Source organism: Corylus avellana, chromosome ca2 (assembly GCF_901000735.1).
Source record: "Corylus avellana chromosome ca2, CavTom2PMs-1.0".
Lineage (NCBI taxonomy): Eukaryota > Viridiplantae > Streptophyta > Magnoliopsida > Fagales > Betulaceae > Corylus > Corylus avellana.
In genome coordinates this window covers 5,069,194-5,093,235 of record NC_081542.1, presented here as the reverse complement: position 1 = coordinate 5,093,235, position 24,042 = coordinate 5,069,194, and the positions used below count along the sequence as shown (strand labels likewise).

Here is a 24,042-nt window from a genome sequence, read left to right as displayed (position 1 = left end):
CAATTATAAGAATATTAATTAGCAGCTTCACTAAATTTTACTCATCAAAATAATTAATAATATGTTTTTCTATTTTAACTACTCTATTTTTTAAAGCATCTCCGACAGTCTGACTATTCTAACAATTCACTTTTTCTATTTCATTTAAATATTTATTTATTCTTTCTCTAACCATTAAAAGAGAAGATAAAAAGAAAAAAGAAAAAAAGGTATCCAATTGGTGAGTCTGAAAATGAGAATTTTTAAGCATTTTCACCAAATTACCTCACCTAAATAATTAAAAAATAATTTTGTTGAGACTAGGAATAGTGCTATAAGTATTTTTTGAAACTGAGATAAAAGGTTTAATAAAAGTCTAATCCATGTGTAACAATAAAGAATTTAACCCTACAAATATTTTTATAAAACACCAAACCAATCATGCCTCCAGTATGGAGTTCATTGCTCCTTAATCCTTATCCCTTATTTTTATTTTTTTATTATTATTTTTTTTTTTGTAAAAGAAAAGAAAAAGAAAAAAAAAAAGGTCCCTTTGAGATTGTCCTTTTAGACTGTTGAACTATCTCTTTCTTCTTTTGTGAAAGCTTTGAAAGATCCTGAGGTAATTTTTATGCACTTTTTCAACCTGTTGCAGTAACAATAAGAAAGTGGGTTCTTGCTTCTTCTCTTGCGTGTAGGTGGTGACCTTAATAAATGGTAACAATAAAGGCTTCCCAATTGTTATCCAAAAAGGAAATATATTTGTCATTTTTAGGATCATTGTCATTTTATTGGATTTGGATCCACTAAAATTTTTAAGGAAATTTCAGTTTTTGAAATTTTAGATTTAAGCCATCTATTTTCTATTCAATTGTCATTATTCTGCCACGTGTCACACTACTAATAAAATAATAAATATGATTGAACAATAACCATTAGTAACGGGACATGTGACAGAACAATAACCATTTGATGAAAAATGGACGGCTTGATCATCATAATTTGTTATCCAAAAAGGAAATGTATTTGTTATTTTCTTGGATTTTGATCAACTGAAATTCTTAAGGAAATTTCAGTTTTTTAAATTTCAGATTTAGGCTGTCTATTTTTCATTCAAAGGTTATTATTCTGCCACGTGTTCCATTTGAGACACGTGACAAAACAATGGCCATTGGATGAAAAATGGACGGCCTAATCATCATAATTTGTCCACCAGTAAAAACTTCACACGTGGAGGACACCTGCAAACACCAATTTTGTCAGTGGAAATTTAGGTAGAACATTTACAATGGATTTTTCAATAAAAGTTAAAATTAAGGATAAATTTTTTGAAAAATGTTAGATTCTTTTGGTGTCCTTCTAGTGATTTTTTTGAGCGACCATACCATTTGGCAAAATCACAAAAGAGAAATAACAACTCAAACGAAATATCATATAAATTTTCCTTATATTTTGTAAGGATTTAAAACTTTTTTTTTTTTTTTTTAATTTGAATAAACTTCACAATAACTTATATTTATCATAATAAACTCTATAATATATTCCCTTACATTTTTCAATGCTATTTAAATATTATTTCAAATAAATGTGAAGAGAAAGATAGAAGAAAAATAAAGTTTTTTTTTTTAAAAAAATAAAAATAAAATAATGATAAGAGAAGCAAAAGTGTTACCCTAGAGTCCCCAAGATGTAGTTTAATCGGCTGGAGACCACGCCTCATGAAGCGAAGGTCATTAATTCGAATCCCCTCCACTCTCGTGTGGACATGTTAGAAAAAAAAAAAAAGAAAAAAAAAAAGAAAAGGGAGGCTATGTTTGGCAAAGGAATGGACTTTAGGAAGTGGACTGGTACTGTAGCACATTTGATTGATGTGAGAAAAAAAAGTAAGTAAGAATATTTTGTATAAAAAAATGAAAAATTTTGTTTTATTGTGATTCTTTTTTATTTAAATAGTAATAAAAAATAATTGATGTGATGTAAAAAGTAAGAATGTTGAGATTGATTTTAATTTTTTTTTTTTTTTGAGTTTTTGAGTCCGGTCCAACCCATTCTTTTGCCCATTCATTTGATGCTGTTGCGGACTTTTTTAGAGTTCTCCTTATATCGAGAAAAGAGAATATGTTTTTTTTTTTTTTTTTCATGAGAATAAGATTGAAAGAGTTGTTGCTAGCACTTTAAGAGCCCTTTATGATTGCGTTTGAGAAATTTAGCTTTTAAGTCAAAAAGAGCTTTTGAGCAAAATTTTTATTTTTAAGCTTTTGTCAAAAGTGGTTTTTTTGGCAATTTTTAAGCTTTTTGAATCATTAAAAACACTTTTAATTTTTTTTTTACCAAATAAATACTTTTTTTCTTTTAACGGATTTTTTGAGTATTAAAAGCACTTTTAGACCCATCAAACGCAATCCCAAACAAGCCCTAAGCCTCTAGCCAGCATGGTAAAAAAACATTATAATAAAAATGTGACAAAAATATTGACAAAATAAAATTATAATGATTTAATTTTAAAATAAAAATTACAATTTTAAAAACTTTATTATAAAATTTTCTAAGAAATTTATAGGGTTACAATCATATTTTTTTACACATTATGCATATGGTCAGAACACAACGGTGAAGAGACACATGTCTCAATTTTAATAAAATTAATTCTTAACTGAAATAGACATGCACTATGTTGCTACTGCAACTGCGAAATCTTACCCCATAAATTATCGGGTTGAGATCTTCACCAATTATTTAAAAGTAATTAATATTTTATAGACTATTAAATTTAAAATAAATATTCACAATTTGGTACGATGAGATTAGTAATGGGAGGAATTCCAATCCTAAATTATCGGCCTATTACAAGGCTCGAACGAGAGCCCACTCATTCTCATCCTTCCAGAACAATCCGCCCCTGAACTCTCCGTAACTTAATCTCGAAGTAGTCAACGAGTCGACGCCTCAGCGTTGATGCTATTCCTGACCAAGCATTAAAGACACAGAGAGACGCGTAGCGTCACCACCCTCCCGATCCAGCCGTTGGTTCCCACCGAGATCGGTGATTCTCGCTCTCCTATAAAAATCCGCCCAACCCCTTATTCCAAAACAAATTCATTTTTCAATTACTCAGAACCAAAAGAAGGTTTTCGTTTTGCAATCTCTCGATTTGGTATTTGTGTTTCTTGTTGATTACTCAGTGTGATTATGGCTGAAGGAGATTTGAGATCGCAGCAGGAGATTGTACGGACCCCTAATTCAAACTCTTGTTCTTGTGTTTTTGTTGAGATTTGTCAATCAAATTAGGTTTTTTTTTTTTGTTTTTTTTAATTGTATTTTTTCATGGTTTGATGAAGTCTGAGGAGGAGCAGACGCTCAAGTACCTGGAGTTCGTGCAGGTGGCAACGATTCACGCTCTGATATGCCTGTCCAACGTCTACGGTTACGCCAAGGATAAGTCCGGTCCTCTGAAGCCCGGCGTTGAGTCCGTCGAGGGCACGGTTAAGAGCGTTGTCGGACCTGTCTACGACAAGTTCCACGACGTCCCTATCGAGGTCCTCAAGTTCGTGGACCGCAAGGTCGGTGAATTCAGATCCTAATCACCAACTACTTTCATAAAATTGTTTATTTATATATTAAATTATTCAATTCATTATTTCAACTTTTAATTTTATATAAAATTGAATGATTAAATTTATGTGGGTCACTCATGGGTCGATCGGGTGGTTGAACTCGGTTGCGGGCGGAGAACCACCCCTCAAGGGGCGGGGCGGGGTTGCTTCATCATCTCTGCGGTGAATTGGGGAATGAGGGTGGCTTCCTTCTTAGATAAGAATTTATGATTTTAATTTATTGCTCACTTCATTGCAGGTAGATGAGTCGGTGACCGAGTTGGACCGCCGTGTGCCACCAACCGTCAAGCAAGCTTCTTCCCAGGCCTACTCGGCCGCCCAAAGAGCTCCGGTGGTGGCTCGGGCTGTGGCCTCCGAGGTTAAGCGTGCCGGGGTGGTCGACACCGCATCAGGAATCGCCAAATCTGTGTACACCAAGTGTGAGCCTACTGCCAAGGATCTCTACTCCAAGTATGAACCGAAGGCCGAGCAGTGCGCCGTGTCAGCCTGGCGCAAGCTGAATCAGCTCCCTCTCTTCCCTCAAGTGGCTCAAGCTGTTCTACCGACGGCGGCTTATTGTACGGAGAAGTACAATGAGACAGTGCTCAGCACCGCAGAGAAGGGGTACAAGGTTTCATCGTACCTGCCGTTGGTCCCTACAGAAAGGATTGCCAAGGTTTTCAGCGGTGATGGAGCCGAATCAGAGCCGTTGGTTCCCGGTGGAAGTGAAGCTGCCGTGGCAGCCAATTGATGGTTCCCAGTGATGTTGGTTTGTTTTTAGTTAGAAATGTTTGACTTATGTCGATCGTTCGATAGGCATTGTTGTCGGATTTTATGTGTGTGTGTGTGTGGTTTGTACTACTTTTTTATGTTCCTATTTTGGATGGTATGAAATGAAACTCTTTCTGGGCCTACAGATATTTATTTTATTTAATCTCAAAAATATTATTTAAACCTACTTCTGAATTATATAATCTCAGTGCATTTCATCTTACTAAGAGCATTTCCAGCAGCTTCCTCGTCGTTTTTCTTATATTTAAGGATCCAACCTTCTTTTTGCTTTCCTATGTTAAAATATGTCTCAATAGCTTCCATTAATCGTTCACTATATCATTAAAATGTTTATTTATTTTATTAAAATAATATTTTCTTTTATTCTAAAAACATTTTTCTTTTTCTTTCCATCTCTCTCATCTCCGTCTTCTTTTTCTCCCTGACTTCTTCACTTTCATCTCCTTCTTTTCTTTCGCCCCAGCCGCACCTCTCTCTCTTTCTGGATCTCATTCTCTGCCTCACTCTCATCCCCCCACAGACCAGCAAGCAAGAGGAACAACCACAGACCAGCAAGCATAGATCAAGAGGAACAACCAGCAAGCAAGCTACAATGATTTTGGTTTCTTGATGGGTTTTGATTTTGATTTTGATTTTGGTTTCTATTTTTTTTTTTTTTGCAATCTACTTTTTTTGGTTTCTATGGTTGATTTTTGCAATCTACTGGAATTAGTAAGTAGATTTTCTTAAGAATTGAAAGTTGTGCATTAATCTTGTCCCTGCGCCGCTTCTCTGCTTGGCTATGGCTCTTGGAAGGAGTTGCACCTCCATCTTCTCCAACCCCTCCTCCTTCAGATGGGAAGCCATGGAATTGAAATCTGGAGCTAGTGGAAGCTGAGACATGGGGCGGCAGGGGCCAAATTTATACAACCAGCAAGCAATCTACTGGGTTTCTATTTCTATAGTTGATTTTGGTTTCTATTTTTTTTTTTTTTTTTTTTTTTATTGCAATCTACCGTCTTCTGTTTTTTGGTTTCTATGGTTGATTTTTGCAATCTACTAGGTTTTTTTTTTTATCTGGGTTCTTTTGCAATCTTCAAATGGCTTGTGTCTAGATGAAGTGCAGAAGACGAAGAGGACAGGGAAGACGAAGAGGACAGGGAAGAAGAACGGACAAAAATAATGGAGATGTGCGTAAAAGGATGTGAGAGGAGAGAGAGTGCTTTTTTTTTTTTTTATGATTATAATAATCATATGGACTGCTACAGTAGAATCCAAAACATTGGGTTCAACTGTAGCAGCTGATGGTTTAAGGAATCATATTGGGAATCTGCTGTGGGAGGTTTTTTGTGATTTTTTGGACATATTTCCTAAATTTAAGGAACAAACTCCCTATAAGGGAGTCTGCTGGGAATGCTCTAAGATCTCATCGATGCGTTTGTTTACTTTTGTATAGGCAGTTTTAAGGAGTTTACCTTCGACACCATAAGAACTGGACAACATTTTCCTTTGGGTTGGAGAAACTTCTTTCCATTCGGTCTATAAAAATTAATGGTTATGAGTTTTTAATATTATTTATTTCAACTTTGTTTATCCTATTACTTTTTTAAATGAAGCATTTTTAATCTAATTTGAAGGAAAACTCTGTCCATAAGATTTATTGTTTGACATTTTTTTTTTTTTTTTAAATAATTCATTTAGGGCTATTTAACTACTATGCATTTTGAGAACTTCTCAATTTTCAAAAACTTTTGGGAACTCCTTAAATTTAAAAAACTCTTAATTTCACTCACTTAACTTTCAATTTGATGCAATTAATCCCTACAGTCAATTTTTTTTTTTTTTTTTGTTAAAACCCTAACAAAAATCACTAAAAAGAATAAATTATCATTTATTTTTATTTTTTAAAAAAAAAAACTTAAATTTGAAATTAAAGATAAATTTAGAATTTTATAAAAGTTTTAAGGGTATAAAGGTTATTTAATTATTCTAACGTTCAAAAACTGACAAAAGAGTAGATTGCATCAAATTAAAAATTTGGATGATGAAATTGAGAGATTTTGAAATTTTGAAAATCTTTTTTAAATGGCTGTAAACTCACTTATTTACAAAACAAATTAAACGCAAAAACACTGGATTAGCCCATCCAAGCTAGATGGCCAATGGGTTTCAAATTTGATTAATGTGTGATAAGGTTCTTTCCTTCCCATGTGTTTTGGGCTTTGTTTGGTAATGGGGATGGGGTTGACCCAAACACTGTTCATCACTATTTTCCGAAAAAATTAACATCAAAACATTCTAACTTTTTCACTTTTAATATCAAATCATTCACTATTTATTATTATTTAAATAAAAAAATCACTACAAAACAAAACTTTTTCACTTTTCCATACCACTTTTTTATTTTTTTTATACCAAACATTCTTACTTTTTTTCATATCAATCTACATCAACTACAATGTTTAGGCCATCCCATTTGCCAAACACCCCCTTGGTGTTCCATCCTTCCGTGGTGGACTATTAGTCTATTACTAGTGGGTGTAAATGGCATGTTTCACACAGGGTTCTAATCGAAGTTAAACTATTTTATTTTATTTTTTAATTGAATTATGGAAAGAGTTACAATCGATGATCATTTTTACTCTTGATATGAAAAGAAGAGAGAGTAGGGAGTCATAAGGAAAAATAACGAAAAACTGAAAAGGGAATGGGCTCCTAAACAATAGACTAAAAACGAAAACAACGAAAATACAAACAAATAGTAAGAAATGGGACAAACAAATATTTCAGTCCTCTCTATATGGCCAAATATAGCGGTAATATAAGCAAAATTAGTAAAGCACGGATAAATGCGAACTTATTTGAATCCTCTCTTGAAAATATCAACAATCACTAGAATGAGGCTAAAGCGATAGAAGTACTCTGAGAATCCGAATAAAGAACAATATAAGGGAGGCACCAACACATATCATGTTGCAAAAGTATCCACTAAAAAAACCAACCTGAAAAACTGGGAGATAGTAACCCAAATAACACAAAAGGAGCTAAAAAACAAAACAAGTTGTGAAAATACAAATGAAAAACAATAGGAAAATAAGAAAACACTAATAAACAACTGCAGCGACAAAGGAGGTCGGTGGAGGCTTGGAGCTGAGGGCCGTCGAGGCCAATGCGCTGGTGCAATTGACATTATACATTGATAACATAGCCCCAAATAATTAAAGCAATTAGAATCAAAGTAGATAAAACAAAAATATGAATTAAAGTGGATAAATAAGTGGGATAAATGCATTTTTGGTCTATGCGGTTTTGAGTTTTGACAAATAATTCATTGAGCTTTTAAAAGTGATTAAGCACTAAGTCCTTAGGATAAGCAAAAAAAAATTACAAAATCATCATTGTCATTAAAAAAGTCAACATAAACAGTTAATGTGCCAATTGTCTCCCAAATATTAATTGAGGGTGATTTCAAAGAGTAATGATAAATATCATCTTTTTATTATCTTAAAATTCTCTTAAAGCTGATGTGACTTTTAAAATCACCATTAAATTTTAGATGAATCATACTTGAATTTTGATCAAATAGTGATTTTGAAAACCACATCAACTTTAGTAGAATTTTAAGAGGATAAAAATATGGTACCTAGCATTACTCGATTTCAAAATACACCAAGAGGGATGCCACCCATCTGTGCAAGAGAGAAGATATAAACAAAACAAAACAAATATTAAAAAAGAAAAAAGGAAGAAGAGTAATTTGCTAGCTACTTTTTTTTTTTAAAAAAGCAATATAAGGGAAAGCATGATAAATACATAAAAAAGAAGAAGACACACACAAAGAAAATGGGTGGGTAGCCCAACAAACACCCTAAAACAACCAACGGGTACAAATAAATCATCACGACTATTGAAAATGAGCCAAAAACTAATTTTGCTAACTTAGGCCTTGTTTGGCAATGTCATGTACAAAGACTCAAAATAATTACACTTTTCAACATCCTTACTTTTTATTAGGGGTGGGCAAATTAACCGGTTACCAATACCGGCCGATGACTGAATTTAACCAAACCGATATTAACCGCAACCGATAGTTATCGGTCGGTAATCGGCTAAAAAATTTATACCGATAAGCTTATCGGTCGGTAATCGGTTGGTTAATAATTTGTTATCAGAAAACCGATATGACCGATATGACTGACAAGGGGTATAAATGTAATTCTCAATTTTTTATTTTTCATAATATACAACCCAGTGAACTCACTGCTAACAACCCACTGCGAATCAATTTTTTATTTTTCAAAATTTGTTATTTTTTATTAACAACCCAAAACAAGGCCTGTTCCTCTTCAAAATTGTAACATTTTGTGTAGCTATCAAGCATTATTGAGAATGCTTGCCAACTATCTCTTCTAACTACCCATGGCCATACACGTGTCTCCTAATGCAAGATATTTCCACAACTCTTCTTGCACGCATACTTTACTTCCCCAATCTCTTTTGAATCCCTAGCCACACAGCTTCTACCCTTCTTCTTCCACTCCCATTTTATTATAGGTTTAATCTTAAATTAAACCCTAAAAACACTTGACAAATTCGCTGCATCTTGGCCACCATTAGAAACCAGGCCATCATTTCCTGCTACCCATGATTGATATCCCATCTTTCCCTTTCTGGTTTCTTGACTTTCATCTTGTTCTTCTGCTTCAGTTTCAACACTACTCACACAGTGTTGGTAGACGATTTCCTCCTCATCCTGGACTTGCGTTTTGGCCTGCTTTGTTTCCTCCCCACAACTTCTCAAATGCCAACGACTTTAAAATGAAACCTGTAAATGAAACCAGTTTAATCGGTTAAACCGGTTTAACTGATTACTGATTAACCGATAATTTTCGGCATAATTCCTTATCGGTCGGTAATCGGTAATCTCATTAACCGAACCAATATGACCGATACCCAGCCCTACTTTTTATATCACATTGATTACTTTTTATTACTATTTAAAAAAAAAAACCCACTAAAAAAAATAAAAAAATCACTTTTCTATTAAAAAAACTCAAAATTTTATATCACATCATGACATCAATAACGTGGTCTAAGTAACTAGATAGTGATGTTCATATGGTTATGACCCATACATCCAACCCAAAAGGTTAGATTGGCCCAATGAGCCATCTATGACCCGACCCACTACCCCCAATCTCCACTACCACTCCATTTCTGGAATTTTCACAACAGAAAACACATTAACAGAAACACAAACCCAATCCCAGAAACCATGGCCACCGCTCTACACTTTCCCATGGCCTCTTCACTCCCATCAGCTTCAACTTCCGCGCAGTCCCTCAGAAGAAGAAATTTGAGGACCTTCTGTGCCATAAACGCCCACAACAAAGGCAAACTTCCCATTCCCCCGATAAACCCTAGGGACCCGTTTCTTTCGAAACTCGCTTCGGTGGCTGCCACCTGCCCCGAAATGTTTCTTAACCGGCCTGTTAACTCTGACACTCCTCCTTACTTGGACGTGTTTGATTCTCCCCAGCTCATGGCTACACCTGCCCAAGTTAGCTCCCTCTCTCTCTCTCTCTCTCTCTCTCTCTCTACTATATGTAGTGTTTGCATGTGTTTGTGTTTTTGTGTATGTATGTGGGTGTGGGTATTTTGGTTTATATTGGTTATGTTCGCTTTGAAACTATTGAGATGTTGAGTGAATTTTATTGGGTTTGTTGGATTGAATTTTGGTGACTGTTCGGTTTGGTGGAAAATAGTTCCCAGATGGATTTTCTGGTCTGCTTGAATTGTTTTTGTGTGCATCAGTGCGTGTGTATACAGGGAGTTATATTGAGAAAGTAAATTTCACCCAAACATAAATATTTGAGTGTATGAGGTTCTTATAATTTTGTTTTGGGAAAACTTTGCCTAGAAAGTTTTTGGCAAAACAAACAAAACATTTGAAGGAAAATTACATAGGAATGACGTTCTAAACTATGTCTGCCAATATGTTACATTGCTCTAATTTAATTTTCATGTTTAGTGTTTATCAAGTCAAGTTTCAATGTTTTTGTGTGTTATAATTTTCTATTGAATGATTCTTCTGGTTCTTTTATATTCTTGCTTATTTTCCGACAATGATAACATCTTATGGTCAAATTAGGTGGAAAGATCAGTTTCGTACAATGAGCATAGGCCAAGAAGGCCTCCACCAGACTTGCCTTCGCTGCTTCTACATGGGAGGATTGTTTACATTGGCATGCCCGTAAGTGCTTGAATCTAACATTTATTGAATTGTTTCTCCCCACCATCTTCAAATAGCAGTTCAGTTCATTTATGGTAGGACAAATTGTTGGGGTTGGACTAAGGTTAATAAATTATTATGTCAAATTTGTTATTGTGTACAAAAAGTCCAAAGTGAGTCTCTCACGGAGTGGTAGGTAGAGTGAATGTGTGTGCCATCTTTGTTATAACATGTCCCTCTGGATTCCAAAAGGAGCGACAGATCCCTACTTTTCACAGATGAAAATTTACGTGAGTAAATATGCTGAGAACACAAACAAATTCATTAGATTTCTTGGTACCTACATGGAAGGATTCATAACTTTATGGGAAGGCAGTAAGCTTGTGACTCTTGTAACTTAACAAGGGTGAGAGAAACTACCTTTGCTTGTATTTTAAGAAAATGAAGAACAGTCTTTAAACTTTTATTGATCAAGCCATTCAAACACTTCCCAGCCAGCAAAAATGTGGGGCATAAATAGTTCAGGAGTATTGGCTTCATGCTTATAGGTTGAATATCATGACAGTCAATTTTGTATGTGTCAGCTGAGAATTCTTCAGTGTTTCCTTTTTGAGAATTATTATGTGCACTTGCTTCTTCTAGCTAAGGGCTTCCTCTTGTATACTTCCCGTGTACGCTTTTAATGATATGTGACGATTAATTATATATAAAAAAAAAGAGGAATTATAATGTGTACTGGATTCCTTTAGAGGATCTCGTTTGTCATTGTTTCGTGCTTCATGCTTCCACATACACCTGTTATGGAAACAGTTCTTCCCATATTCTTTTGTTTGCTTCACAAACATGTTGTTTGTATGGTGAAATCTGTTCCCTGTCAATTCCATTTAATCATTGCAGAATCGTTTCGAGTAATATATTTTTTTTGATAAGTAATCAGCAGACTTTATTAAAAGTGCAATTAAAAGCAATGTCTATACTCTTTTGAAGTGATAATTGTTCCTGAACATGTTTCAGCAATCACAGCATCAATATACCTGCATTCTTATTCCTTGGTATGCTCTTAGTATTCCACATTATCTTTATTCTTCCAATCTGTGCAGCAATTTAACTATTTGCATCTCTCAGTTGGTGCCAGCTGTGACAGAGCTCATTGTTGCAGAATTGATGTACCTGCAGTGGATGGATCCCAAAGAACCAATATACCTTTATATAAATTCTACAGGAACAACTCGTGATGATGGTGAAACAGTAAGCTTCACGTTGATTTACATTTATATGTTTAATTTCTACATGCAATGGATTAGGCAATGTGTCTATCATATTGGGTAGCTTTCGGATGGGGAATAGTTTGATTAATATTGTCTAATATGTATTAAATCTGGTCAGTTTGAGGCAGTCTTGCTTGCAATATGGGTTTCTTCACTTTTAGATAGTCCAATTTGTTATTGGTTCCAATTTGTGGTTTGGATGGGTGCCAATCCGTTTTTCTTTATCATTAATAAAAAGTAATAATTGAGGATTACCAAATAAAAAATTATATTTGATATATAAAGCTACAGTTTATGTTATAGATGATACAATATTTGCCTTTTTGTTTTGTACTGATATGGAATCCACTTGCAATCAGAATTCCGGTTATATATTCACATTGGATAAACTTTATGCTGTTTTTGTATATTATTGTTGTAAACTATTTTCTAATGCGTCATCTTTCTCTTTTTATTTATTATTTTTTTCAATCCCTTAATTTCTTAAAGTAAAATTCCTTATCATTCAGGTTGGGATGGAGACAGAGGGTTTTGCAATCTATGATGCAATGATGCAATTAAAAAATGAGGTGAGCTTCTTTTCAAAATTCTCTTATATCTCCAGATTATGCATTATGTTGTTGATGGTGATTGTGGTAGTGTGATGTGGCGTTGTTGTGAGGTTACTTGGCAATGTGTAAAATGAAAATTGCAATTCAATTGTTGGTCGAAAATTGCAATTCAATTGGCAATGTGGGGATGGTGGCATTCCTGCAGGAATGTGAGTGTTGGTCCTGTGTTGATTTCTGGCAGTGGTGGCAATTCAATTTTTGTGGAGGTTGTAGTGATATAGCAGCAGCAATGGAATGGTGACAACGGTTGTGGGCTAGGGTGGTGCTTGACATTGGGTTTCATCAACATGATAAAGTAGCCTAAATACATTCATATCCGTATATGTCACTTTCGTAGAGTCCCCCCTTTCCCTTGCAGCATGTCAAGGAGCTTTGTTTTAGCACAAAGCAGATGGATAAGAATTACTTGATGGATCTCCCAAACGGTTATATAATCTTTCTACGCAAAAATAGTTTCTTCATTTTTGTACTATGAAATGTGATTTCAATACTTCTATTGCGCTTAACATTTTGCTTGTTATATCACCACTGTTGCTTACACAGATACATACGGTTGCTGTTGGGGCTGCTATAGGTCAGGCTTGTCTACTACTTTCTGCCGGAAGTAAGGGTAAACGGTTTATGATGCCGCATGCCAAGGGTATGATGTAGTTGGCTTCTTTAATTTGCGATCTGTTCCTTTGATACTTTTGCCCTTTCTTGTGTTCAATGTTGTATAAAGTGTTTGCTTGAATTCTTTTTCAGCCATGATCCAACAGCCTCGTGTCCCATCATCTGGGTTGATGCCTGCTAGTGATGTTCTAATCCGTGCAAAAGAGGTAGTTACAAGCTACTTTCTGTGCTTTCTAGCATTTCAATGTAATTGGGAAAAAGTTTTGAAGATGAATGAGTCAGTTTCTCTTTCCTTGTTATAATCCAAATACAGTCCAAAGTAGTACCTAGATATGCATCTTGTAATGTGAGGGGTCCTCTACACTTGGGGTTGGAGGAGTCAAAAGAGGAAGGCTGCTTCAGTATAACTGTGATCATTTGATTGCGGTTTGGAGTTGAGCCTGTTCTATTTTCTTTCTTTTAGCTATTTCTTTACAGCTACAATTTTTTAGCCATGATAAAAATTAACTGGTAACACAGAATCCTAGTTCGTGAGGTCCCCTCGCCAATTCACTACCTTTTGAAATTATTATATAGTTTACATATTCAGAGAGTCTCATAGTGTCTTAATTGCTTTTACAGGTAATAACAAACAGGGACATACTGGTAAAACTCCTGGCCAAGCACACTGGAAATGTGAGTATGACGCATTAGTATCTTTCTTCAAGCATTAAACCACAAATTGAGCAAAGCACAAAGAACTCATCGAATAAAATTATATCTTTTCTTAGTCAGTAGAGACTGTAGCTAATGCGATGAAAAGACCATTTTATATGGATGCGACAAGAGCCAAGGACTTTGGGGTTATAGACAAGGTAATTTTATACATATAATGTTTCTGTCAGTTGTCTTATGTGTATTGTTCTGTTTGGGCCTACTTAGCTAATGTTGGTACTGGGTCCAGATTCTTTGGCGTGGTCAGGAAAAGATAATGGCTGATGTTGCCCCTCCAGAGGAATGGGACAAGGGTGCTGGCATCAAAGTCGTAGATGAATTTTAGTTTCTCTTTAGCAGATACCTAACATACGACTGTGAGTAACATTACCCTTGATTCTTATTGCATCTCAAAAATCATCTGTGGGTTAAGAACTTAATAGTCATAATAGTGCAGGAAACACGTTGCTACTTGCTTTGGATGACTGATTGAAAATCATTTTGGCACCACAAGGACATTTCATTTGGTGTTTTCTTTATTAGAAGAAAAGTTTCCAGCTTCTTTTGGCAAAAAATTTGCTTCATATTCAAAAGGATCAAACCTAGGTTGTACAATTATTGGCCCTGATGGATCTGTCTCAATAAGATTTGAAACCTGACTATCATCCAAGTGAGGCCATTGAAGAAAATTAGTCAATTAAATTATATGGGATCATTTTGTGATTTCATGAAAGATGGGGGGGACTATTCCACAGCCTATTTGGCTGCTTCAACAGACTTCATAAATGAGGATGATGTTTGAAAGTATGAAAACATAAAGAAAAAGAATGGAGCAGCAATAATTGGAACTGATCGATCTTCATCATCACTGCTTTTGTAGGAAATATGCAGCTACTTGCTATAAGCAAGTTACAGTGGAGCTTTTAGCTGGAATTGATTGCCCCTTCATCTGCAGTCTGACAGCTTGATCCCTGGGAACAATATTCTGGTGCACAAGGACTAGGAATGTTACATTCAAGCTGAACATTGATGATAGTCGGATGGCTTTAGGTTCTCTACATTGATCATCTGTACAAGCTTTTACATTATGTTTACAGTCAATTTTTATGGGTTTCATTTTACATGTTTCTTGGTCTCATTATAACATAAAAGCGATTTAATTTTCCTTTTTAGAAGAACCACCTAGTATGGTGGGCATGTATTATTAGTGTTGGAAGAGATGTTCTGTATTTGAATGTGATCATGTGAACTCATTCCTCTTCTCAAATCCATTGTCCCGTGTACCTGAGTTGTCTTACACTTTGAATGATATCTCTGAAATCAATAAAAACGTAGGCTAATTCTTGGGGAAGCGTACTTATAAAATGGTGTGATATAACAATGAAAAAATCCATGATTCAAGCAATTTGACTGTTGAGAGGACGATTCTAATCCCAAAGTCTCATGGGCTTCTTCATTAACTTTCAACAAAATCTCACAACTTCCGTGCTTCTTAAACTGATGTTACAACAATCTTTTTCTACTATCCGATTGAACAAGAAAGAGAAAAAAGGTCACCTATGTATTGACCTGGTAATAATTCCTGACCGACGTGAAGAAATTGGCTGTGGTACGTAGCCCCTGCTACGCCGAAAAAAAACACCTTGTTCTCCTTTTTCATCAAGCTGATCATAAATAGTTTGACCATTGTATTGTTTTTGATCTCTAGTGATGCTTGTTCAAACATTTGATTCGTTAGCCTTTCGAACAAGTGGGATCCTTCAATTTTCTACTATAATCTCTTATCAAGAAGATTTGGATCCTGCAATTCTTGTTCAGGAAAAAAACACAAAAAATTAAAAAAAAAAAAAAAAAAAATCCTGCAATTCTTTTGTTTATAGTCTGACATCCAGACCCCGAAGCTGAAGAAAGAGTAGTAAGGGAGAGAGAGATGGGCAAACCCTCTCTCCCACTGAGACTGACCTTCCTTCTCTCCCTCTCTCTCACAGCCTCATATTCCTCCTCACTACCATTCTTTAACAAGCCATCCTCACCTTCCACACCGAAAGCTACCCCTTTAGACTTGCTCTCTCTCCTCGGGCCCAAGACCAAGTCCTCCACCATCAACCCCTTCGTTGCCCAGGACCTCAAATCCTGCCTCAAGTTCCTCGTTCCCTTCACTCCCGCAAAAGCCAAAATCAAGTCCAGAAAGTGCTTGACGACGAGAAGAGAACTGGGTCCGATTCAAATTGGTGCAAGGAGTCGGAGAGAGGAGGATGAGCTCATTTGGTGGCCCCCCGAGCCGGTTCTGGAGCTGTCTCGCCTTGCTGTTGATTCCGGTGGTGACCCGGCGGCTATTCATCGCGCCCTAGATCCTACCATCATCACTGTGAGTTTGTTTGTTTTTTTTATTCTTCTGTTCTGTTTATTTACGTGAATGCCCTGGTTTTGGCTCTGTCGCAATTGGGTCAGTGTCAAATAAGTCCAAACCTGTAGCCTGTAGGAATATATGTATGTGTTTTTGGTTATGCACCTAAAATGTCTATGAGGCATTGGAAAATGATATGCATTGCAACTATTTTCATTTGAAAAATATTTTAACAAATAGGCCAGGTAAATGCCCTGATGCTGCAGAGATTTACGGTCCATGCTGTGTCTTGTGAACTTGTTTTCAAGTGGTGTGCATTGTGGAGGATACTGCATGGGTTTTTGTAAACTTTGTGACTGCTTAGGAAGGAATGCCTTGTGAATTGTGATGATTTCTATGACTTGGGGGAGATTGATCTTTATTGTTAGAACTGTTGACTTTAATTGTGGAATGGAGATCTGCCATGAAAATTTTCATGGGTTACAGAGTGAATATGAGGTGGATTATATATGATACAACATTTCTTTTTTGGGGGTGAAAATGCACCATGTGAGGAGATGGCACATCTTCAGATTATTATGGTACAATTTTATGTGATGAGATGTTGCCATAATTTTCATGTTGCACACTCTTATTGGTGCTGATGAAAGGTGTGACTGATAATGTAATGTGGGGGTTGCAATTGAATTTGTAAGTCGTAGTCTTTTTGTTCATCTTGGAAATTGCTAAACCTGAAATTATCTTTAGAAGATTGATTAGTAAAACATCTTTCTTTAGATTTAATAGGTTCCTGATGTTGAAGGATCAAAAGAAAACCGATGCGAGCTGACTAGAACACCATATGGGAGACGCTTTATAAGTGAGGTTGGTATTAAAGTAATAATGTTTTGGCTGCCTTAAAACATCCCATTCAATTTTTTGTCACCACCTTTTCTGAAAGTACTGTAACATTTCATTATCAAATGGCAGGAGTTGAATTCTTATCTTGAATTTTTATTTGAGGTTATTGTTTCCCGGGGTCCCACTATTGGGTTGAACATATCGCTGAATCGCTATGATTTCTTTCATGGCCACCTTTTTCTTGCTGTAGATACTGGAAGACTCGGTATATTGTAAGTTGTTATATATTATTCTTGTTTAATTTTGCCACTCTTACAATGCTGAGTGCTAATAAAGATTGAGCATGTCCGAGAACGAAGATTGCTATCCTTGATGCTCTTAATGACGACAGAACTTATGTTTGATAGGTTCCATGCCAAAGAATATCCAGCATATGATAAAGAAGTGTTTCCATGCAATATGGGTTATTGTCAAAAAGGTAAAATTTAACAAAAACACCTTAATCTATGTTATCTTTTAGAATCTAATTACATTTCTCTCTTTCAGATACCATATATTTTTATACTGGCTTGGTTTAATTTGTTTAAATTTCTAATCTTTTCTCTTTCACTGAGAATAATTTGAACTACAATTATTCTTCAAAACAAACAAAAGAAGCTAAGTAGAGTCCTTCAGTTGGTATTTTTTCTAAATATTTCTTCAATTAATCAAATCAAATGATACTCCATGTCACCAGTAAAAAGTGAATAATGACTAATCTTTCGATTTTAAACTTTAAAAGACTGAATTCAGAAATTTCAGCCATTGCAGTGTGAGGTTGTGCTAATATTAACATCATCTTTCAGGGTCTAATGTGACATATGATGATTCGATGAATTTGCGAAATATTCTCTGGCTGGCTCCATTGCCTAGCAATTCATCTAAAGCTTGGGTGGCACCAGGTACCTTTACCAACTTACCAAAGCGTAAAACTTTTAGCATGTCTGTATTGAACCAACAAAAATCATTTTCAGTTCTTGACAGATGCCATTTATGTAGCTTACAGTGAAATTTTATGGTCTCTTTCATCATCGTGCATCCCTCCAATTGATTTTTAGTGACACCAATATGTGTGCCAAGCCCCAGCAAGCCAAACTTGTGCTTGTAAAACAATACTTAGTATCTAAACTTTTTAGATCATTACTTTTGTCTTTAATTTGGCTTTGATAATAATTCGACAGGAGTCTTGGTGGTGCTGGACGCCCGCCCAGAAGGCATAATATATCGAGATCTCATTCCTGAATATGTTAGATTTGCAAGGACCATATATGAAGGTTCGGGCTCTCATTTCTCTTATATATATATATATATATATATATGCCGTTTGGAAGGATGAAATTAACACAACACTGATGGTGCTTGCTTGCCAGATGATCTCGGGGATGTTGCAGTTGATGTCAACTACTTGGACGTCGGAGTTGCAGTTCCGGACTATCAAATCTTTATTTGCTAATGCTTTTCTCAAGGTATACATCATACATCACTTATTTTTGTATATGATGCAAAATTTCCAATGTACTCAAATAGCTTTGCGATCTATACATTCTTGCTCTTTCTCTTCTGAAAATATGTTATCAATGTTCTTTTCGACAGCGGTAGATTATCACATCATTGGATGAGCCCCATGCAGCAGACGAGCCATTAATAAGTCCCAATTATGTTGGCCGAAATGGTTTCAAGCCATAAGATCTATAGAAGTCTAGAGACTCTCAACATGGAGATGGCTTAATTTTGCGTATTTTAGATGCATGGTCGGCGGCTTGGCATGCAAACACAGCTTACTTTGGTTCAAAATCACGTGTACAGACTACAGAGTAGCAGCTTTGCCCAACTATTATTTGTCGTGAGCATGTTCATAAAAAGATCCTGCCAAAACTAATTTTTGGTGACAAAAATTCAATAACAATTGGAAAAGATTTATCAAGTGTACTTGTCCACAATGTCCAGACTCCAAACCTGTCACATTAATCATTAAAAAAAAATAAAAAAATCACACATTATGTGCATGGATGGGTCTTATTATAAATGGAGACAGGTCCATTTAGTAAAGGGTTTTGGGGTTTTAGTGGTTTAATATTGTAACAAAAATTGATTGATATAAAAAAAAAGTAAAAATATTTTTTCTTTTTAAAAAAGTAATGATGTTTGACATGAAAAATGAAAATTTTTTATTTAAATAATAATATTTTAAAAAAATTGAAACGAATAGTATTGAAATCAAATCATTTAGCAAAACGCAGCCTTAAAATTCAAGTTCAAGCCCGTTGGCGGCCCGAAGTAAAGGCCAAGTTCAAGCCCCCAAAAAAAAAGTTGTGCCATGTGTCACCTCGGTAGTGACCCTCCATATCTAATGCAGGGACCCCACATTGATATTATCCCAGGCTTATCCAAAAATCGACGGATGCAGTGACGCAACGGAAGCGCTCACCGTAGACCCTCCCACACCGTAAAATCAAAAACCCTCCCTTCCTCTTCCTTCTCTTCTTCTCTCTTTTCACTATGCTCGCGCGTCTCCTAGCTCTCTCTCTCTCTCTCTCTCAGTCTAGCATCTATGATTTCTCCTCGAGTTCTCCCCAACTTTCTGTGTTTCCTCTGAGTACGCTCTCTCGTTCTGTGAGGGACTTTGTGGTTGAGCATTTGGAATGGCGGTGTACAGGATAGAGCGAGGGGATCTGTGGAAGAGCAAGGCGGAAGCGCTCTCGCTCCGCCTCAGGGACCGCTTCCGAGTGGCGGTGGACCGGCGCCGCCGGAAGCAGCCGATGCTTTTTTCCGGCGACGGTTACTTATCCACCGTCGATCGTTTGCTCCGCCGCTTTCGCGATTTCCGCAGGGATTCCTTGCCCTCTTCTTCCGTTTTCTATCGCAAAGGAGGTTTGGTTTCTAATTGCATTTTTGTGCTTCGAAAGTGCTTCTTGTTTGTGAAAGATGCAAGTTGGCTCTTTGTTTTTTCATTTTGCTCTGACTTATTGGCATCTGTATGTGTTTCTATGGATTTATGCGTTTATGTTCGAAGACAGAGAGATACTATCAAAGTATTATATGGATGCTGCTGTTTCTGTTTGTGTTTTGATCATTGGTCGGGATTTTGAAAGTACTTGATCTTGTTTTTAGAGGCGCCGAATTAGCTTTCTTCTTGGCTTTTTTGGTTTTGGGTTGAGTTGAATTAGTTTAGATAATGGGTGAATGTGATTTGATCCATTTGTTGTACGCTTAGAATGATGCTTTGGTAATGTGTCTAGTGTGAAACTAGGTAGCCAGAGGCTTTAGACAAGCTTTAAGCACAACCATTTTCAGTTTTGCTTTTCTGGCTTTTTTCTAGATACCTAAGTTTTTACATCTAGGTTTTCAGCTTGAGGAATCCGAATTTTTCCAATTGGGTTGCATTTATTTCAGTTCTCATAACTTTTTAGGATCCTTTTCGCCTCTTTTCTTGCTGGAAAGTTCCTATTTGGTAATGTGGCCTTTTGGGTTGATAATCGTTGTATCTTTATCCTGAAGGAGCGGTTTTTTTTTTGGGGTTTCTGTGCCATGATGAGAAAATGAGGGCACCTCTACTTTCACTTCTTGTGAGCTCTACCCAAATTAGGGCAGTTGGGCAAGAAAAACACCATGTGCCATGTTATTATAATTTTCATGCAATGCACATTTTACTTGTGTGATTTAGAGAAAATGGTTTCAATTAAACTTACATGTGCTGATGAAAGTTCGTGAGGTTTGCAACCAAGTACTTTTTAGAGAAGAAAATGTTATAGATTTTTTCCACATGAGGGTACCAGAATTGGTATTCTTTATACAAAAATTTTAAGTCCTCTATACAATGACTGGGTGTGTGTTCTAGTATGCATCCAAGATTTGGAAAAACGGTGCTTATGGGACCATATGATAAGAAACATTGTTTTAGCCTTTCCAATTTCAAAATAAGCACGTCTAGATTCTTACTTGTGAAATTCTTTTGGCCACAGTGAGTAAAGACTTCAATGCTGAAGAAGAGTCCGTCCTTGTTCGCATGCTTCAAGCTGTGGCTGTTCCTGTTCTTGGAAATGTTTGTCATGTGTTTATGAATGGCTTAAATCGTGTTCAGGTGTGTGGCATTCCATGTTTCATGTTGCCCCTTAACCCATTATTACTTCTTCGATTGGAATTTTTTTTTTTTTTTGTGCGAGAATTGATTTGAGCTGTTATTTGTTGTTGCAGGTTTATGGTTTAGAAAAATTGCATGACGCATTGCTGCACAGACCCAAGGAGAAGTCTCTTATTACGGTATAAACCATTCATTTAATTGTTATGGATTTAAGTTTGAATTTAATTTACAAAGTTTATCTTGGACACTATTTTGCAATTTTTTTTAGTGTTAACTTCCAATTTTCATCTCGATTTTTCTGCATTTTTATCCTTGAATATAGTGTATGATGGTAAGGGAATTTTTTAGGTCAGCAATCATGTTGCTTCTGTGGATGATCCATTTGTTATTGCTGCGCTGCTTCCTCCAAGTGTTCTTTGGGATGCTCAAAACTTGAGATGGACACTTTGTGCATCTGATCGTTGTTTTACCAATCCCGTGTTTTCTGCATTCTTTCGATCTGTCAAAGTATTGCCAGTTGCTCGTGGTGATGGTATTTATCAGAAGGTATACCCGTAAGCATGTATTTCGTTTGTCAACATATTGCTCACTTGTTGAGTGTTGTTAGAAAAACTTTGTAGATGACTTGTACTATTGTATTTGAAGCAATGGATGTCGTCAAGGCTGTTCTGTTTAGATATTATTTTTTTTTTGTTTTTTGTTTTTTGTTTTTTTGTTTTTGTTTTTAAAATCTTTCCTCCCCTTGCATTGATATGAAGGGCAGCGAGATTATCGGATAATAGCCATATGGACTTTATTATTTCCCACTCCATGTGTCCTTATGTGTACATGTAACTGTGTAAATTATATGTTGTCATTATTTATTTTTCTGTTTTTGAATATGGTGTATGAGCTTATACATCTCATCTTTCTTGGAACCATTAACTTGTATGCCACAGATGTTTTACTTGTTTCTGAATTGAAATGTGGAATTTTAGTTAAAACCATTTCTACTTGAATGACTCCAATGCAGGATGGAATTTGTAGCCGGATACATAGCAGTCTGTATGTATGTATGCGTGTGTGTGTGTGTGTATTTATATAGTATCTAGATCACTATATATTTTATGCCATTTAATGTTTTTATACTCTGGTTATAATGTGGTCTTCCTTTGGTGATGTTAAACTACTTGTCAACTGTCCACATGTTCTCATCTTGCTTCTTAATTGCTTCAGGGCATGGATATGGCTATTGCAAAATTGAATCGTGGTGGGTGGGTTCACATCTTCCCTGAAGGTAGTCGCTCTCGGGATGGTGGAAAAACCATGCGGTCTTCCAAGAGAGGTGTTGGAAGGTAGGGGTCTGACAGATAATTTTCTTGGAATTTTTTTTTTCAGAGAGAGATAGAGAAGGGAGGTTTTCATCCAAGCTCTTGCCAGTTAGAAAGTTTGATTTGCCGTTTTCTTCTCTTTGAAGGAGTATTTACTGTTGTACATGAACAGGTTGGTCCTGGATGCAGACAATATTCCGATGGTTATTCCATTTGTACATACTGGGATGCAGGAGATCATGCCTGTCGGAGCCAAAATCCCAAGAATTGGAAAGACGGTAGGTTATCTAAGCAGTCATGTTCTTATTGATGGAAATTTCTAGCACCTGAAATGAACAAAATGGACTACTTGAGTAGTTTGATACCATCATAACCTGGATTCTGGACTTCACTATTTCCCTCTATCTCCAGTTATTATTATTATTATTATTGGATGAATGAATAAATCTTTCATATATCAACAATGAATACAATGCACTCTAGCTAGTTAGCCAGAAACTCCAGGAAACACCAAGCCTCCTGAAGACTAAACTATACAGCTCAATCTCCAGTTATTCTGTTTGTTATACTGATGGCTCCAGTGTTATTAATCAAAATTTGCTGAATTCCAACCACCATTGTAGGTAACAATACTTATTGGGGACCCTATCCATTTCGATGATTTGCTCAACGTGGAAGAAGCGCAACACACATCAAGAGGAAAATTATACGATGGTGTATCTTCAAGAATTGGTCACCGATTACATCAATTGAAGATTCAAGTTGACAGGTTAGCACTTGAACAAGCAACACAATTACAAAATCATCCTGTACGAAGTGTAGAACAAACAGCTGGGATCTTGCAGCTACTTGACTGGGAATCCCTTGGGATGGGAAGCTATTTATCAACTGAAGATGATTCTTCACTGACGCAAGAATCAGAGATCCCACCAAGGCTAGATGCTACGTATTCTCAGGAGCCTGCTTCTTCACTGGGGCAAGAATCACAGATACAACCAAAGCTAAATTACACCTATCTCAAAGTGGGTTTGTCCTATGGAGATGGGATTGTGTCCAGGATGCGTGGTTATATGGATCCTACTGAGCTAATGGGTTTTGCTGCCAGAGGCTTATTTATGAATCTAAGATCAAAGGAATTTTCAGCAAGTTACGGAGAGGTTGGCCCCTTGAAGGCATGGAAACAATTTTTGGAAGATAATGTATTCCGGCAGTGGAACTACTGCTAACAAATTATACTATACTACCGTCAAGGCTGTTGTATTTCCAAATTCAGTGTAAATACTAGTGGATTCAAGAGTGATGTGATTTGATGCATGCATTGCCAATTGCCTTGTTTACTGTTACTTTCAATTTAAAGCTATTGCCAAGACTTCGTACGGGTGTTTTGGACTGACCCAGTGGGTGCGGTGTTATGCTGGATACCGATTGCAAACGCAGATAAGGAGCAGACAAGACCATTCCTGTTCAATTTGTTTATTGACGTGGCAAAACTCTGCCCGTTTTATACAAGACAGATAACGATGATTTCAAGAATTTTGTTACCGAGTTTTTTGGCATTTCGAGCCACCTTGGATCTAGATTCTCTGTAATTGTTTAAATCAAGACCATTCATTAAAAAAAGGAACTAAGATAGTGAAAATAAATTAGTAGGACCGGAAATTTTTGA

The 24,042-nt window shown here is 36.1% G+C and overlaps 4 protein-coding genes across 5 annotated transcripts; all 4 read left to right on the top strand.

The window, feature by feature from the left end:
- Positions 1-2,820: 2,820 nt before the first annotated feature.
- Positions 2,821-4,484, top strand: LOC132170613 (REF/SRPP-like protein At3g05500). Its single transcript, XM_059581645.1, has 3 exons — positions 2,821-3,204; positions 3,318-3,539; positions 3,832-4,484. The coding sequence occupies exons 1-3, from the start codon at positions 3,169-3,171 to the stop codon at positions 4,321-4,323; spliced, it is 750 nt and encodes a 249-aa protein (XP_059437628.1). The 5' UTR covers positions 2,821-3,168; the 3' UTR covers positions 4,324-4,484.
- Positions 4,485-9,544: 5,060 nt separating this feature from the next.
- On the top strand, positions 9,545-15,028 carry LOC132172409 (ATP-dependent Clp protease proteolytic subunit-related protein 3, chloroplastic). Its single transcript, XM_059583905.1, has 10 exons — positions 9,545-9,903; positions 10,495-10,596; positions 11,701-11,823; positions 12,353-12,412; positions 12,998-13,094; positions 13,199-13,272; positions 13,688-13,741; positions 13,837-13,920; positions 14,010-14,136; positions 14,640-15,028. The coding sequence occupies exons 1-9, from the start codon at positions 9,619-9,621 to the stop codon at positions 14,103-14,105; spliced, it is 975 nt and encodes a 324-aa protein (XP_059439888.1). The 5' UTR covers positions 9,545-9,618; the 3' UTR covers positions 14,106-14,136; positions 14,640-15,028.
- Positions 15,029-15,616: 588 nt separating this feature from the next.
- Positions 15,617-18,909, top strand: LOC132171322 (uncharacterized). Of its 2 annotated transcripts, none has more exons than XM_059582611.1 (8): positions 15,617-16,127; positions 16,893-16,970; positions 17,109-17,218; positions 17,354-17,424; positions 17,792-17,887; positions 18,167-18,259; positions 18,356-18,451; positions 18,579-18,909. In XM_059582611.1, the coding sequence occupies exons 1-7, from the start codon at positions 15,690-15,692 to the stop codon at positions 18,436-18,438; spliced, it is 969 nt and encodes a 322-aa protein (XP_059438594.1). In that variant the 5' UTR covers positions 15,617-15,689; the 3' UTR covers positions 18,439-18,451; positions 18,579-18,909. The 2 variants fall into 2 exon arrangements, with proteins under 2 accessions (XP_059438594.1, XP_059438593.1); XM_059582610.1 differs by having other exon boundaries at positions 15,618-16,127; positions 17,076-17,218.
- A 502-nt stretch (positions 18,910-19,411) lies between these two features.
- Positions 19,412-23,701, top strand: LOC132172447 (uncharacterized). Its single transcript, XM_059583955.1, has 7 exons — positions 19,412-19,856; positions 20,948-21,066; positions 21,180-21,245; positions 21,415-21,612; positions 22,282-22,400; positions 22,549-22,654; positions 23,000-23,701. The coding sequence occupies exons 1-7, from the start codon at positions 19,628-19,630 to the stop codon at positions 23,600-23,602; spliced, it is 1,440 nt and encodes a 479-aa protein (XP_059439938.1). The 5' UTR covers positions 19,412-19,627; the 3' UTR covers positions 23,603-23,701.
- The last annotated feature ends 341 nt before the right edge of the window (positions 23,702-24,042 follow it).

What these genes read in the sequence shown, in the direction of transcription:
- LOC132171322 (XM_059582610.1), top strand. Translation starts at nt 15,690, where the DNA reads ATGGGCAAACCCTCTCTCCCACTGAGACTGACCTTCCTTCTCTCCCTC. An exon ending in ACTGGAAGACTCGGTATATT is followed by an intron (nt 17,219 to 17,353) that starts GTAAGTTGTTAT and finishes TATGTTTGATAG; the next exon opens with GTTCCATGCCAAAGAATATC. An exon ending in TGCAAGGACCATATATGAAG is followed by an intron (nt 18,260 to 18,355) that starts GTTCGGGCTCTC and finishes CTTGCTTGCCAG; the next exon opens with ATGATCTCGGGGATGTTGCA.
- LOC132172447 (XM_059583955.1), top strand. Translation starts at nt 19,628, where the DNA reads ATGGCGGTGTACAGGATAGAGCGAGGGGATCTGTGGAAGAGCAAGGCG. An exon ending in CGTTTTCTATCGCAAAGGAG is followed by an intron (nt 19,857 to 20,947) that starts GTTTGGTTTCTA and finishes TTTTGGCCACAG; the next exon opens with TGAGTAAAGACTTCAATGCT. An exon ending in ATGGCTTAAATCGTGTTCAG is followed by an intron (nt 21,067 to 21,179) that starts GTGTGTGGCATT and finishes TTGTTGTTGCAG; the next exon opens with GTTTATGGTTTAGAAAAATT.
- LOC132172409 (XM_059583905.1), top strand. Translation starts at nt 9,619, where the DNA reads ATGGCCACCGCTCTACACTTTCCCATGGCCTCTTCACTCCCATCAGCT. An exon ending in TGGCCAAGCACACTGGAAAT is followed by an intron (nt 13,742 to 13,836) that starts GTGAGTATGACG and finishes ATCTTTTCTTAG; the next exon opens with TCAGTAGAGACTGTAGCTAA. An exon ending in ACTTTGGGGTTATAGACAAG is followed by an intron (nt 13,921 to 14,009) that starts GTAATTTTATAC and finishes TACTGGGTCCAG; the next exon opens with ATTCTTTGGCGTGGTCAGGA.
- LOC132170613 (XM_059581645.1), top strand. Translation starts at nt 3,169, where the DNA reads ATGGCTGAAGGAGATTTGAGATCGCAGCAGGAGATT. An exon ending in TGAGATCGCAGCAGGAGATT is followed by an intron (nt 3,205 to 3,317) that starts GTACGGACCCCT and finishes GGTTTGATGAAG; the next exon opens with TCTGAGGAGGAGCAGACGCT. An exon ending in TCAAGTTCGTGGACCGCAAG is followed by an intron (nt 3,540 to 3,831) that starts GTCGGTGAATTC and finishes ACTTCATTGCAG; the next exon opens with GTAGATGAGTCGGTGACCGA.